The sequence below is a fragment of the Agelaius tricolor genome, unplaced genomic scaffold (assembly GCF_023055355.1).
Source record: "Agelaius tricolor isolate 1412-34295 unplaced genomic scaffold, bAgeTri1.0.p SCAF_18, whole genome shotgun sequence".
Classification (NCBI taxonomy): Eukaryota; Metazoa; Chordata; class Aves; order Passeriformes; family Icteridae; genus Agelaius; species Agelaius tricolor.
The window spans coordinates 18,904,353-18,920,513 of record NW_027269278.1 but is presented as its reverse complement, the minus strand read 5'-3'; the positions used below and the strand labels follow the sequence as shown (position 1 = coordinate 18,920,513).

At 43.2% G+C, this 16,161-nt stretch overlaps 1 protein-coding gene across 1 annotated transcript; it reads right to left on the bottom strand.

Moving 5' to 3' along the window:
• Nucleotides 1-346: 346 nt before the first annotated feature.
• LOC139597894 (C-terminal-binding protein 2-like) lies at nt 347-11,524 on the bottom strand. Its single transcript, XM_071443699.1, is given in 10 exon segments — nt 347-4,008; nt 5,056-5,176; nt 5,710-5,837; nt 6,000-6,130; nt 6,932-7,146; nt 7,757-7,963; nt 10,409-10,553; nt 10,644-10,798; nt 11,358-11,502; nt 11,504-11,524. Coding segments are annotated over 10 exon segments (1,440 nt in total). The 3' UTR covers nt 347-3,836.
• Between the last annotated feature and the right edge of the window lie 4,637 nt (nt 11,525-16,161).

Here is a 16,161-nt window from a genome sequence, read left to right as displayed (position 1 = left end):
GTGAAAGGGTAAAGACAGCTACTGCTGCTAAACTACATACTTAAATGGCTGCAAAACAGATATCACAATTTCAGCTTGTGAGAAATCAGGTAAGTAACCAGCACCCTACATCCAAAGGTGTCCCTTAGGCACTGAACATGGCTTCTTCTCCAGACTGCCACCTGCACAGCCTTGAGTGATGGTCAATGCTACAGCATACAAAGAAAGTAACTTTCCAGAGTGGCTGATCCAGGGACCGATTTTGTGGAATTTAAATAATTTGAGATGCGGACACTCACCCGTACAGGTTTTCAACCCTCCTTTTCAATACTGTATCTAAGGCTACCCCTTCCATAGACAGCAGCCATGTTCTTTGGAGAACTTTATTAAAATATATCCAAGATCAGTAATCAAACATTTTCTAATGAGCCAGGAGAGAACTGAAGTGAGGAAAACATCTGTACAGAGGACAGTGCTGTAAATTTTTGTTTACATGCTTTATTTCAATGTTTCACAGTTTAATCATTGTCTACAAAAATATATTTCTGAAACTCTGAGTCCTCTATAAAAAAAGCTGGTCAGCAGCAGTGACCCTGACAAACAGAATGTACCTTGGGATAGTGTGAGCACCTCCTGTAAGCAGATTAGTGCGGCTAGGGAACGCCTGCCTCACCCTGGGAGACTCCTGTTCTTTGGGATTAAAGCTCTGCACTAGTTCTGAAAGAAGGCATTAAAAAAAAGTCACTCCATTTCTGTATACTGCACTAAGCTTGGAAGGGGGAGCTGCAAGTTCAGTGTATCACAAAACAAAGAGTGCTGACAAAGTACTTGGCACTCGGGGAAAGAAGACCTCAGGATGCTTTAGTACCAGTAAATTTTTCTTTGAGCTATCCATTCAGAACAGCCTTTGTCTGGTGATAATAGCTTCAGGCTGTCAGCAGAGGTACAAACAGCACACAAGCAGAGTAATCCTATAAATGCAAAGAGAGTCCTTCTTTGAGGACAAGACGAGGGTTCTGTTCATTTTTACCTCAACATTTTCTGCTGTGGCTTTAACCAAGAGGAAAATTACCATCATATCCAATAACAAGTGTACATTGTGTTGGATAGAACAGAGCCACTATCAATGCTGTCAGGTTCAACTCCTTGGTACCCATAACTGGAAATATTTCTTACATCATCAATCATTTAATTCCTATGTTTACTAATCACTAGTGTATCTAGCCACCAAAAATACGAACTGAGAAACTCATGTTTCCCCCAAATGAAATTTTTCTACTCTTTCTCTGCTCAGTTATTTGACTGTCTATAGAGATACTTGCAGTAACAAAGAAAAAAAAATAAATTGCCTCTTCTAAAAAAATAAATCTATCTTGCATTGTGCTCTAGAAAAGACAAGGTCAATGTACTCTGATCCTCAAAGCTCGTAACTAGAAGCCCCTTACCACAAAATACTCTCAGTCCTGAACCCCTAAGCAGGGCAGGAATTTTCAGCAGCAAATAAAGAGTAGTTATTGACAGACTGTTTCCCTAATGTGGTAATAGAAGATGAGCTCTCTGAAAACTTTTCCACACCTGCCTGTCAGAAGACCTTTCTGAGCCAGCAGCTTGTGAAATCTTCATTTTCTAGAGATTAGAGAATTCAGGAGAGTGCTGAGTATTTTAGGTACACCTGCAATCAATGGGCTTCTGAGCTCCAGGCTTTTGTTCAGAAAAAGTTCTCCTGTAACTCATGCCTACCACCAGTCTCAGTCTGATCTGCTAGACCTGAGCAGCCAAGGAGGTATATGAATTTGAAGTAGAATCAGAATCATCCACAAAAACATAGAAGCCAAGAATCTTCACTGAGACAAATACCTTATCAAAAAAAGACACTCAGCACTAGAAAACTAGTATTATCTCAGTAATACTAAACAGCTCAAGTGTAAAATTTGTAAGAAAACACCTGAAGTTTACTTCTTGACTATTTTCCTTTCTTGAATTTCTGAGAGGAGTGGAGAAGGGGAGGAGAAAGGAATGAATCACTGTATTAGTAGTAAGTCACTATAGAGAAGGCAGTATTGGAAAAAAAATTTAAACCAGAAAAAAAATCTGAGAACTTAGTTATTCTGAAAGCTTTCCTTACCTTCCTAAACTAAACAGCCTAAACAGAAGATTTTGTCCATACTTCAAGTTCTTTTACCAGTCTGTTCTCATCTGTTCAGCTTCCAGTCACAGACACACAACAGAGAGAATAATCAAGGGAGGCAAAGAAACCCACACATAGGGTATGCCTCCCATACAGCACCTACTTTAATATATCCAAACAACATAAACAAATCAATCAGATATTGTTACATCTTGCGCGTGGAAAGACTATAACTGAAGTGTAACAAGATGAAATTAAAGGAAGATGTGAAATTAAAGAAAAATATTCTCCTGTGGAACCTCTTTGCTGAAGACTCCACACCCCTTAAAGAAGCGATTCATATTCAGTCATTTGTGAAATGAAGAAGACTTGCCAGCAACAATCCTGCCTTGGCTTCAGGTGAAAAACTGCAAGTATTAATTCCCCTTTTAGTATCACAAAGCCTATTCATGTAAAACAAACTGCTGTCTTGTGCTGCCCTGCTGCCCTGCCCTGCTATAGAGATGCAGTATATCACAAAATTATAGACTATGCTGAGTTGGAAGGGAGCCATCAGGATCATGGAGTTCATCTCCTGGCCTTGCACAAGACACCCCAAGAATCCCACAATGTACCCACAAGCATTGTCCAAACACTTTTTGAACTCAGATAGGCTTGGTGCTGTGCTAGCCTCCTTGGGGAGTCTATTCCAGTGGTTAGCCACCTTCTGGGTGGTAAACTTTATCCTGACTGTTAAAAGCTGCCTTCTCTACCAGTACAGACAAGTGGGATGTTACTTCTAGCTGATGCAATTATGCAAAAAGAAAAAAAAAAATCTGTATCTTAAAGCTTAGAATTCTAGTGTGATGGATCCCTTGTGGATAAACACTGCCATAGACTACGAGGTACTTTGTGTGAAGAACCAGCAACTGCAGCTGCACATTATTGCTACTTGCTGTCTCTCAGTGCACGCTTTTCGTATTTCAGCATTTTCTTACCTTCTCCAAGTTATAGACTCCAGGGTGAAAAATTCTGAAGCCTCACAAACATGGTTGCCACCAAAATACATTTTAATCCCTTCCAAACTATTTAAAAGGCTGGCTTTGACAGTGCTACTTTTAACTTCAGGCCTAGAACTGCATAGAGAAAACTGTGTATGGTCAAGAATTAACAGTGCCTGCACTATGCCTGTTCTCACAGGAAACGTTAATTAAAACAAGCAAAGTAACACAGAGAGCTTAGCCTGGCTGCCTTTTATCAAGGGCATAATAAAGACAATAATCACAACTTCTCCAATTCACTAATATTTTTTTCTAATATTCCCCATGGCTACACTTAAAAGAGGTTCAGCCAAATTAAATTTAAGCTACAAGTCACAACTGAAAAGTGTGCACTTAAGTTTGAACCACCAAGGACCATCCCTGATCAGGTGGCTTCACTTCCATTTTCAAGCACACAAAGACAGTTCCCTGTCACAGACAACTGAAGCAGATACATGGGAGAACTGATTCATTAAGCCAATGGGAGGCAAGGTCACTGCTGCCATGCCCCAGAGAAGGAGAAAGATTCATCAAGAAATTATAACTAAAAGGTTACAAAATAAAGGCAAGAGCTAAAGTCTGTCGGCAAGGAAATGCATTCTCCTGTCCCATGTGAACAGGAAACAGTGTCTGTAGGGTGTTAAAAAGGTCCTAGGAGGAGATGTCCTCCTACTTTTTCTGCTGCCAAAGGAGAGGAGAGAAACACGCTGCTATTGGTCAGCAGGAATCTCTCTGTCTGCATCCAGTTTGCTTGTCTCTCCTGGGGAAGGAGTACGTGGTGCAGAGTGAGAAACAGGAGGGATCCCATGAGCTACAATCCCTTCCACTACTGGTGGTTCTGGTAGCCCAGGGTTGGCTACTCCCACTACTCCTGGAGGAAACCTAAAACCAACAAAAACATAGAAATTACAAGCTTGTCCAACAGAGTTATTCAAAGGAAAAGGAGCCATGCCCTCAGACGTGCTGAAAACAAATCCCTCTTTCTAACAGAAACACTCTGAGATAGAACACAGGAAAAGTCTCCAGAACTGAGGAGTAGCAGTGGTATCCTAATGCCAAATGACACCTGTTTGCAGACAGACCCAGACAGTTTGAGGTCACATACTAAGCATTTGAAAACAGATACAAAATTTATCTCCAGTTGAAAATATTGTGAGGCACTCTATGAAGGCACCTGGAGGCCTAGGAATTCCCTCCCCATCAGCAGGAAGGGTGTAAGCTGCAGTTATCCTTCACTGGGCTCCAAGACAGAAAAATTAAGAGGCTGAACTAATAAAACAGCTAGATGCAAGATGAAAAATTGGAGAGTGACAGTCATGAATTGCTAATTAACTATTCTTCCATCACTTCCATTCTGCTTCCCTATGCCCTCTCCTATACATCTCAACTTCTCTAGATCTCTCATAGAAGGAAGGAAAATATATTTCCTACCTTTGCAGATGGGAGACAAACAGAAGGGAAGCAACCTGTCCACAATCACTTTACAGGTTTGTAACAGATAAACTCAAATGCACTCTGTTTAGACTACTGAACAAATCCACTGGAACAGTGACTCAGTAATAGTCCGTATCTGGGCTACATGTAAGAACTGTGCTTTGTTTTTATACAGGCCTAATACTATGCACAACTTCTAATGTAGAGCTGCAGACCTTTTTTAGGACATTCAGCAGGCTTTCTTATATTAAGGTATCTCTTGGGCATGTCTTCCAAGGATTTGGAAATACTGACCAATATGCAGCTGGAACTCAGTATGACCAAGTACATGTTAAATACTCATACACCTTTAGAAGTGCTACTGTTAAGTTTGGGGAAAGAACTCATATAGAGTGTACAGGAACAGAGACATACCTGTTTGCAGGTACAAGCAGTTCTCAAACACCCTGGCCTACTTCAGCAGGAAGATATGCTTGGATAACCTATGTATCTCACCTGTAAGCTGCAGCTCCGTTGAGTTCTGGGTGGACAGTTGCAGGATCAATATTGGACCACTGAGCTGCTAACAGCAAGTACTCCTTATTAACACAGTTTCTCAAAGCGTCAGGTATATGACCTGCAAGGGCACCAAGAATGACAAAAAAAACCAGAAAACAGGTAGGAGAGACTTGTTCCCTGCAGCATTTACAAAGGAAAGTAGAAAGGAAAAGCGCAAAATCTTTTCATCCACTTCCACAGGACACACTGGATATGGGAGACTCTCCTCTAATCATCTGGTGTCTGGGGATGGCAAGAAACTGATCTTTTCCTCCCACTTCTGTGATCAGGTAAAAATTATTGCCACAAACTGCAACTGCCAAGTCTCACCTTTTTCAAGAGACAACATGTACTACTCAAGGAAAAAAACATACAGTAAAACTGTCAAAGGAATTATTGCAAAGGATTTGGAAGATGTGGGTAAAAAGGCTTTTCCAGGGAAAGAGCCACTCTGGCACTAGGTACAAGAATTCTCAGAAGCCAAAGATACAATTATCAACTTACACTCCAGTCCCAGAAACCACTTAATGAGTCTAAGTTTTCAGAGCAATCAGCATAATCCTTGCAGTGAACTAACAAAATTCAGCAGCAGCTGCAAATCTTCTTCATTACCTGTAATAGCTCTACGGATCTCTTTAGCTGCATCTTCTCTGGATTCAATGGAAGCCTGTTCACTGTACCAAGCAGTGTGAGGGGTGCAGATAACATTGGGTGCATCTTTTAACGGCCCCTGAGCAAAACTGGGGGGAAGAAGAAGGTTTTTGTCCAGAAGTGATAACCCCATCTGTAAGCCAAATAACAACAAAAACCACAAAAAAACCCCAAACCCACCAAACCGCCAAAAGAACCATCCAGTTTAGGTGAACCACCAGACAGCAGCAGGCATGCAGGTACAACATTACCTGAAAGGCTCAGACTCATGCACATCCAATGCTGTTCCTCTGATTCTCCCCTCTTTCAAGGCTTGTGCTAAGGCTTTCTCATCTACCAGCCCTCCCCGGGCTGTGTTCACTAAGAAGCAGCCCTGACGCATCTGAAAGAAGAAAAATAGTACATGCATTGAGAATGAGACTTTTCATGGAAGCTAAGTGAATCTTGGGAAATCTACTGGAAATGAGCAGGAGTCTGCAGTGACTAGATGAGGTCTGGAGGAACTAGGAGTGCTTTCACTGCAAAGCTTCCACAGGGGAAATGCCTGCAAGCAATGCTTGAGAAATTTGCTCTAAAAAACAACAAACAAAACCATAAGACAACAAGGGCAAAAGTGGAACTCTCAAGTTCTGCACTCCATATTCATCCTACTACATATTAAAAAAAAAAAAAAAAAAAAAAAAAAAAAAGAGGACAGGAACCATGACTCAAGTATCCAGCTACACAAAACTGGACTACAACGTCCAAATGTCTCTCATAATAGCACTGGAAAGCATTCATAGACTGCTTAGCCTGAGACTGGCTTTGCAGTGGGCTTGGGCAGAGAGGCTTTGGCAGCACTGTGTAAAACAATGTACACAGTCCCAGCCATGCCACATCTATCTCTAACCAGTGCAGTAAATTATTTTAAAGATAATTTGAAATTATGGAATCACCTAAAATATTCTTTATAAAGGAAACTACTTTGCAAGAAGAGCCAATCCTATTCTTCTCTTAACATAAAATTCTATACAGCACAAAGCACAGGCACCCAGATCCACACGCTCCCAAGCCTCCAAAGGCAGCAGGAGGCACACAACAGAGGCAGCAGGATTCACACGCTCTCAGCCTCTGTGAAAGCAGCAGTTTTGGTTTGCATTCATTTCCACAGTGCTCTGTGGGGGAAATCAAGCTCCTGCTGCACCTGTTTAATAGTGAAGTCATTGATGAGGTGATGGTTATGTTCATTCAGGCTGCAGTGCAATGTGATGCAATCGCTGTGCATTAGTAGATCCTGCAGGGTTCCTACTCGTTGTAAACCCAAGGATCGCTCCACTCCATCCGGCAGATAGGGATCATAGAAAATCACGTTGAAGCCAAAGGACTTGGCTCGCAGAGCCACTGCCTGTCCAACTCGGCCTTCACAAAAGAAAACCCACAATCATCAAGGAAAGGTAAAACAAACTTTAAAGACAAGATACTGGGGTAGACTGGGAGCGTACACTGAAGTCTACTACCAGGGCCCAAGGTACTGCAGCCCTGGAAACCCCTAGGATTGCCATAGGGATCCAGAGGAGGCTATTCAGTGCTGCTCCTATGTAGCTAATTCTAGTTCTTCCCCATGCAATAGCCAGAGTGTAGTCAAGAAGCAGTTCTGTTTTCAAACCAAATCTAGACTCTGAGAGAGAGATAATAATCTGGCTACAAGAACTTGGAGAAGGAATTGGTAGCCACCTTTCAGGCAGTTTTGCTACTGACACAGTACTTAGCACAGAGGGAAACAGTCACTGAGAAGAGCTGTATAAATGTTCCAATTCTTCTAACCATCTGGAATCAAAAAAAGAGTAACCAATCCCTGGACATATACCCAGCTCTTGAAGATATCCAGAATAGGGCACTAGCATTCCTTAGGAGTCAGTGTGTTTCACAAAGAACAATTGTAGAATTATCACTTTTCTCAGTATGTGACTCTCAGCTTCCCAAAAACGTTCACAGTTCTTTTTTCAGTCTAACAATTCCCATCACTTACCGAGTCCAATGATGCCCAAAGTCTCCCCACGGATACGCACAGCACCTCCAGCTACCTCTCGAATCTGTTCTACGCTTGAGGCTCGATTCCCTTCCCGCAGAGCCTGATGTAGCCAAGTAACACGGCGATAGAGGTTCAAGATGTGGCAGAGGGTAGAGTCAGCAGTCTCCTCTACTGAAGAGGAAGGGATGTTGCAAACAGCAATGCCTGCAAAGCCAGAGAGGTCATATAAGATTTTTAGCATCACAGTCCTAAACCAACATAAAGCACTTTAAGCACAAATGCCGAAAGATAAGTGAGTACTCCAGAACTCAAGAAACACAGGATTCATTTCAGAACCTCATTCTACAACAACACAGATGATCAGCCATCTTTTCAGTCCCCCAGGATTTCCCCCAGGAAATACCATTCCTTCCTTATAAATATGTATTTGATTAACACACAGCAGAAAAACAAACAAACTGAAATGAGAAAACTGGGCCATACAAGTGATACAAGCAACTAACTGTTTTAGAAGACCTGCATTCAAAAAGATGCACTCCTTCCACAGATACTCCTGACAAATTAACAGGCATTCTGTAGAAGAATTGAGACAAATGGCTGAGCTCCTCATGCCTCATGGTCCAGATGCTCACTGCAAGCGTCAGCCTCCCCAGGAGAAACAATAAGTAACTAACTAATTAAATGAAGACAGAAGTCCCAGGAGCTTCTCTAAATCCACTTGAAGTTAAGCTTAAAAATAACAACACATAACACTCCCACTCTAGAATAACATACAAACACAAGGACCATAAAACCCATGGCTACAACTATCAAGTAAATTAGTAATGCAAACAGAATTGAAGTCCTAGAAGCATAAATTACTATCAGAAAGGGAAAGATGGAACTCTGTATCAAAATCTGGTTGAAGTTCTGGGCAATCTATGAAAAAAAAATAGGAGGGGGGAGGCTGGAAACATACAATTTCATTACTGCTATCCTTCGTTTGACAAAGCAGCAAAGAAATAAAAATAATTAGATGGAAAAATGGTCTATTCCCAAATATAACCCTAGTCACTTGACAAACCAAGGCAACGCTTCTACCTCAAAAGTCCACCACCTAGCCAAAAACTGGAAACAAAATCTAGGCAATGGTTGAAGGCATCATTGTTTCATAAGCCTAGTCAGAGGCTAAACTCAGACCATGCTTTCCCATTAAAATTAGGAGAGCAATGGCCACAGACAACCCCAGATATCCGACTGTTTTTCTCTATCAAACTATTTCCAATTTTGCCATAATGCCACACAGACAACTCAGAGGACATGAGTAGGGCTAATAGAAAAAAACAGTTTCTCTTAATCTCACTGGTTGCCATCTCATTCAACTCTAGTCAAGCTCCATGCATTCATCTGTTACACAGTCAGACACAGATTGTTTTAACATACAGTATTATACCTAAATGTAATAAACCACAAACACAGACAACAGCCCTTTGGTCTGAAGATTCAGAACACACAAGGAACAGTATCTTACCTCTGAATGAATAAAAAGATCAGGCTAAGCATGAAAATAACCATTAATTGCCTATTAAAAAGCAAATCTGGCCACATGTAAGGGTCATCACACTGTCACTCCACAGCAAAAGTGGCAAGCAACGGTCTGATAGTGAAGGAATTTTGACTCATTTCACCTTGGATTAATGAGTGTGCAGTGGAGGAAAAGGGAAATCTTTGAATCTGAATGAATCAAAGACATGGATGGTGACCTTAAGTAGAGAAGCATTAAGACTAGGTTAGGTTCCAAATTCAGCACAAATATGGCTGGATGAAAGCCAAGGACCTTGACAGGAACTCTTGAGACTATTCCTTTGAATCATCCAAATGAAAAGGTTCTTTTGACCTAATTCAAGCACTAGCCCAATACACACTCTTCATTTATTAGAAATTCACCTGTTCTTACAGATCTGAAAATTGCAATGCTTGCCTATTTCAATTTTATATACTAATACCTGTATTTGATTTAACCTTAACAAGACCTGCATTAGATTAAGGAAGCTTTAGAATCCCTTACACCTGTAAGACTTAAAAAAGAAGGGGAAGGATACTTGAGTGATACATCTCACCTATGAGACTAAAAGGTCCAGAAGTCTCACTACCATCTGTCTAGTAAATAACATCATCTCGTCACCTTATCCAGACACTTTTCACGTGCCTAGGATTCTAAAGGGATAACTAATAAAGTTTTGTATCAGAACCTATTTGCATATGCAAAATTAAGAAGAAAACTCATGAAGCATTTACAATGAGTTTATCCTGCATCAGCATTTGCAAGCAGCTTTTTTCAGACAACAGTTTGCTCAGGGGTCACAAAAAGGCCAAAGTCATCTCACCAAAAGTTAGCTAGACACCATATTCAGATTCCTGAATCCCAAACAACAACAAAGACATCAACATCAATAGCAGAGCAATCTGAAAACTGAGAATCTTTCTTTTAAGCCACCTAGCAGCCCCTCTATTGGTCAGCTTCCTAAAGATACCTGATGCTGAGCAGCTCCAAATCTTTGTACATAGAAGTTTTTAAACGCACTCAACTCACAAAGCACAAAAAGATGTGCAGTGTTCAATTTCACATTCAGTTCTGATCACAACAGACACCTAACAGTGTCATCATACCTAATTCTGCAGCGGATTTGATGTCAACATTGTCATAGCCACTGCCAATACGCACAATGACCCTGAGGGCTTTGAATTTCTCCAGATCCTGACGAGAAAGGGTAATGGTGTGATACATCAGAGCTCCTACTGCCTCATTCAGCACCTATAACAAAAACCAGTCCAAATCAATATCTGGTTTGGTTACCTAAGAGGCAAAGTTCTACTTCTGAATCTTGCACATCTTCTTGCCCACCTTTTCATGGATTTCCTGAGTTGACTGAGCATCACAAAATGCCACTGTAGCAACATCCTTCAAGATGGGCATCTCCACAGTGCAATCTCGTCCATCCAGGAGTGCAACCAGTGGCCGTGCTGGCATTGGGCCATTCACAATAGGAGGCCGTATGCCTATTAAGAAAGTCAGCAGGAGTGATTACATAACAGACAAGAATTCTAGAACCCTCATCTGCTAGTCCAACAAGTTGCTAATAGCATTTAGGAACAGATTAGGCAAAGCAAAAGACATGAATACAAAACACAGGGAAAAGACGCTGAGAAAAAAAGCACAACCACCACTTAGATGAAGGAAAATAAAACATGCATTATCAATAATAATATATGAGAGGTGATCTGCTCAGCAGCATGCCGTGTTACTCCTGGCTCCTGAAACAAGTGACAAAGTCGCTTCATACCTCCTCCCCAGTGACCGGCCCTCCCTCCATCCCAGCATGCCCAGATAATATTTCCCCCTTAAGTGAGCAGAACTTGTACGTCCACAGAACCTCCGACAGTCAACAGCATCCGGCCCTTCCCAGAAGGCCGTAGGCAGCGCCTCCGCGTGCGGCGGGGCCCTGCTCGCCGCCGGCCAGGCGGACGCTCAGCCCCACAGGCGCGCAGCGGGTCCCCGGGGGGGCAGGTGCCGCTGCCCGCCGCCCGCTGCTGCCGAGAGGCGCCCGCCCCGCCTCACCTTCACAGATCCGGTCCAGACGCTGCCGCTTCACTTTGTGCCGGTCCATGGGCCGGGCGGGGCCGCGCCGCCCTCGGCGCCGCGGAAGGACCCGGGACCCGTCACTCGCCGCCCGCGCCGCTCCGGCGGAACCGGAAAGACGCGGGCTGGGCCCACGCGAGCGGCATCGCCGCCACCGAGGCGCTGCGCGCTTCCGCTTCCGGTCCGCGGACTGTGGGCGTGCGAAGGGAGCGGAGCGGGGCCGGGCCGGGCCGGGCTCGCTCGGTACTCCCGGGTCAGAGCCGGCTTCGGGCCGGCTGGGGCTGCAGGGAGTGGACCAGGAGGGTGCTTACAAAAAGCTGGGAGGTGGATCCTGGGATGTAGCTGCAGGTCTTCCCTAGAAAGCTCTCTGTGCATGAGACAAAGAGGGAGTCATTCAAATCGGCTCTGCTTCTGTTTTGCCACTATTGCAGCCGGGTCTCCTGCACTTGTCCCGTGCTTCTGGGAGCGGATCAGCGCTGCAATACCCGCTCATCCCGAGAATCCACTACATAAATCATGACAAGGACGTTACTAAGCAAGTTCTGTGCGGTTTATTGAGGAACAAATTAAAGCTATTTATTACACAAATGTTCCTGGTACCTGATGTGAAGTTCATACGGTTGATCTACTTTCACACGGTCCTTTTCTGAAATACCTCCCACATTCTATTCAGATAAGCCATGGTATGTTTTAACAAATCTGTGTGCTCTGTGTTGGAGTTCGGTGGACAAAAAGCAACGTGACAATTGGAACTGCCAGCTGGCGACTATGTGTCGGTACAAATGGGTTAAAAATAGATGACTGTCTGCAGAGGAGGATTGTAAACACGAAGCTGGAAATAATCCTTACTAAACAGATGTGAACACTCCAGTGATCCTCTGGCATGACTCCAGTTTAATGGCACCTATGTCTCCCCTTGTGTGCCTCTGCTAAGGATTTGCTGTGGGAATTTCCCAGGTAGCAAAAGAAGGGAAATAAATTACTCTTTGGGGTTTAGCCATGGGTTTGTGGCTCTCCTGACTGCTGGCTGCCTGTGCTGACACTCACTCAAGCAGTTTAATACTAGCAAGGTAAGTATGTTTGGCAAAGATCGAGTGCTTAGAAAAATGTGTTTCAAGGCCCACTGGGTTAGATGACCCTTAAATATCTCAGGTTATTTCATGAACTGGTTGAAATAGTGACAAAACCATGAAGAGTGGCTCTGATACCAGGAACCTGGAAGAGGCAAAAACCCACCTGTGTGGAAAGAGACAAGAGAATAGGCTAAGGAATATGAATTCATTAATTTGCCTGTAATTAAAAAATAATCTGGCGCATGTAAGTTGTTTGTGGCAATCTGTGAGACTACTACTTGTTTCCAACAGTTTGTCAAAAATTAATTCAGTGTCTGTGCTATATGTGGCTACTAAAAAAACTGGGTAGTTTTACCCATTTGGCTTGCATGCCAAACCTCAGAGGCAAGCCTTCTAACACATTACCGAAGCAGCCCTAGTCTTCTGGAGCACAATTGCCTATGGCCCAGAGAGTCTCCCTTTACATTTATGCTGGCTGACCTTCATGTCTGTATAAAAAACCTCAGTTAAAATCTCCCTGAGTGCATTCAGGTATCCTCCTCAACTGTCAACACTCTTGCTGATAGCTCTTCAGGCAAGTACTTTGTTGGATGCTTTAAAAAAACAGAAGGAATAGGAGGCAAGAGAGGATTTTCCTGAGGACAGACAATGAAATTGGAAATCCTAGAAACCCTGTTGCCAGGGGCAAAATTAGTAAAGAAAGCCTCATCTATCTGGGTACAGCTACTCTGTGCAGTGGTCCAAAGTCCTGCTATGTATCAGAATCATAGAATAATAGCATTTGCTTAGTTGGAAGAGACCCATCACAATCATCAAGTCCGACTTCTGGCCCTGCACAGGACGTGCCAAGGATCCCATGATGTGCCTGCGAACAACGTTCAAACACTTCTTGAACTCAGGTGCTTGGCGCTGTGACCACTGTTCTGGGGAGCCTGTTCCAGTGCTCAACTGCTCTTTGGGTGAAAAACCTTTCCCTGATACCCAACCCGAAGCTCCACGACTCAGCTCCATGCCTTTTCTTCGAATCCTGTCACTGGTCACGAGAGTGAAGTGATTGGCACCTGCCCCTCTGCTGCCCCTCATAAGAATGTTGAAGACTGCAATGAGGTCTCCCCTCAGTCTCCTCCTGGTTGAACAAACCAAGTGACCTGAGCTGTACCTCATAAGCTTCCCCTCCAGTCCCTTCTCTACCCTCGTGGCCTCCTTTGGATGGTCTCTAGTAGCTTAATGTCTTCTTAATATTGTGGTGCCCAAAACTGCACACAATACTCAAGGTGGGGTTGCACCAGTGCAGAGTAAAGGAGGACAATCACCTCCCTTGACTGGCTGGCAATGTTTTGCTCGATGCACCCCAGGACATGGTTGGCCCTCCTGGCTGCCTGGGCATACTGTTGACTCAGTAGGAGCAGCTTGTACCTCAGTCTTTCCTGGTAGTCTCTAAAGCAGATAATGCTGCTGATAAGATGTAAAGTAAACAGGCCCTGTGCTGCTGCCCTGCCATGTGCCCATCTCTCTCACAAGCAAAGAGGAGATAATATACAGGAGTGATTAAAATAAGAACCCACAGGAATGATTAAAATAAGAACCTACTGGTTCGTGTTCTGTGTTCCACAGCACTGAAAGGCAGTGAAGGTGTCAGCAGAGTGGCATCACTGATCTTTGTGGCCTAATGAAACTTTGAGTCTTCTGTCTCATGGCTTGGATGAATAGAAGTCCAGTCCATTTCGCTGTGGAAAGCAGCTGCAGGACTGCTGCTGAAACAAGGGGAAATAATCTACTCCATGTTCTTTAACTTGATTGCTTTAATACCTGTTTAAGTACCTTCCAAGCCTACATGAAAGTAAAATCTTTGATTTGGTTCCTGTTCTGGTTTTGGCAGAGATCAGTGAGAGTGGGCATGGCCAATACCCTAATATTATTTGATACCACCTCAAATCATTGCTGGGGGCAGAGAAAGGAACTCTCACTTCTGAGGAGAAGAGGTTCCTTCTGGTGGGGGAAAGCATGGTTGGGAAGAGCCAGTGAGTATTGCTGGACTTTCTGTGCAAATAATTTCTTTGTCTTATACCTTTTGTTATTAATATTGTTGCTGTTACTATTCCTTATCTCATTCCCGTTTCTTATCTCCACCCATGATATTTGCCTTTTGGTCTTCCAATTGAAGGAAGGCAGGGGAGCAAGCAGCAAAGTTTTAGTGGGAGAACTAAATTGAGAAATACCCTTCCAAAACCATGACGTTATTTTTCTGACTACATTGAACAGCTATGACCCCTAAGTCCTGGGTCTGTCTTGCCTCTGCCAGATCCACTGTCCTAGAGCTAATTAAGCTTCACTTGAGACAAGGAGAGATGCATCATGGATATATCTGGATCAGAAAAATGGGCTCACAGTGCATCACTTAAATGTCTTTGGATCAAAATATATTGTAATGCACTATTAAAACTATTTATCTTGCCTCTGAAAAAAATTTAGACTTAAGGTAGTAGAGCAGCGCTGTTATAAGGTACTCCTCCTTTCTTCTCTTAAAAAAGTATTTTTGCTTTCCTTTTTTACAAATAATTTTTCTTCTGAGCTGCTCATGCCTTAAATTGCTTCTGTCATCCAAGCATGTGCACACTAACCATTGCCTTAACTAGTTGGTGAAAAGGGACTTAGAGAGTTTTTGATCCAACATCTTTGTACTAGTCAGTACAGACTCTTTTAGATAACCTGTTCTAGCACTGCACCAACGTCTTAGTGAAAAAGTTTTTCATATCACTCAGCCTGAACAACCCAAGGTGAAATTTATGGCCATCATAATTTCTTGTATCACCTGCCATTTGGGTTTATCACCTTTGCAGCTCACCTTTAAATAGCTGTAGGGTGGTAGTAGATGGTCTCTCAAAGAAGCCCAGGTCTGATAATCAATTTGTAGGTCATGTGCTACCATCTTCGTAGCCCTCCACTGGACCTTCTCTTGTTCCTCCTCATCCCCCTTGAACCTCAGGGGCAGGAAACTGCACACAGCAATCCAGGTGTGGCCACTCCACTGCTAAGCAGACATTAATAACTTCTTTCACTCTCTGGCCATGTTCTTCCTAATACAGTGTGGTGTGTGGGTTGTTTTATTCACAATCACATCTTACTGGTATCCATGGCAACTTCTAGGTCCTTCCAGCAGGACTGCTTCTCATCCACTCAGTCCTCAGTGAGGAAAGATGCATGGGGTTGCTGTGCCCTGTTTCAGAAGGGGATGGTCCTTCCTAAATATCATAAGGCATCTGTTAACTCAGTTCTTTCATTTCTCAAAGTCCTTCTGGATTGAAGCTATGTTGTTCAGCATGTCCATTGCTCATCTTGAATTTTTATCATCATAAATTTCTTAGTTCCCTTTTCCTGTAGAATGACCTACAATTATTCTCACCAAAGATATAGTCTACCCATTGAGCTGTATGACTGTACTTAATCAGACAGACACCCAAATGTCTCTGACCTTCCTGCTGTGACCCACACTGAGGGTAAAATACAAGGGCAGTTTTGAATTCTTTTCTCATAGGAACAAAGAGTAAAACTGTCTGAGCCAGAAGTGGCCAAGTGTCCCAGGGGCTGAAACACAAAACTATGGGTAGCTGCTATGGATGTCAAAGCCCTGAACCTTCTTTGGCAATGAGCAGCCAGAGCTGTTTAGGGCACTAGCACTCATGCTAGGAAATGGAGGAGGTTTTTATTTG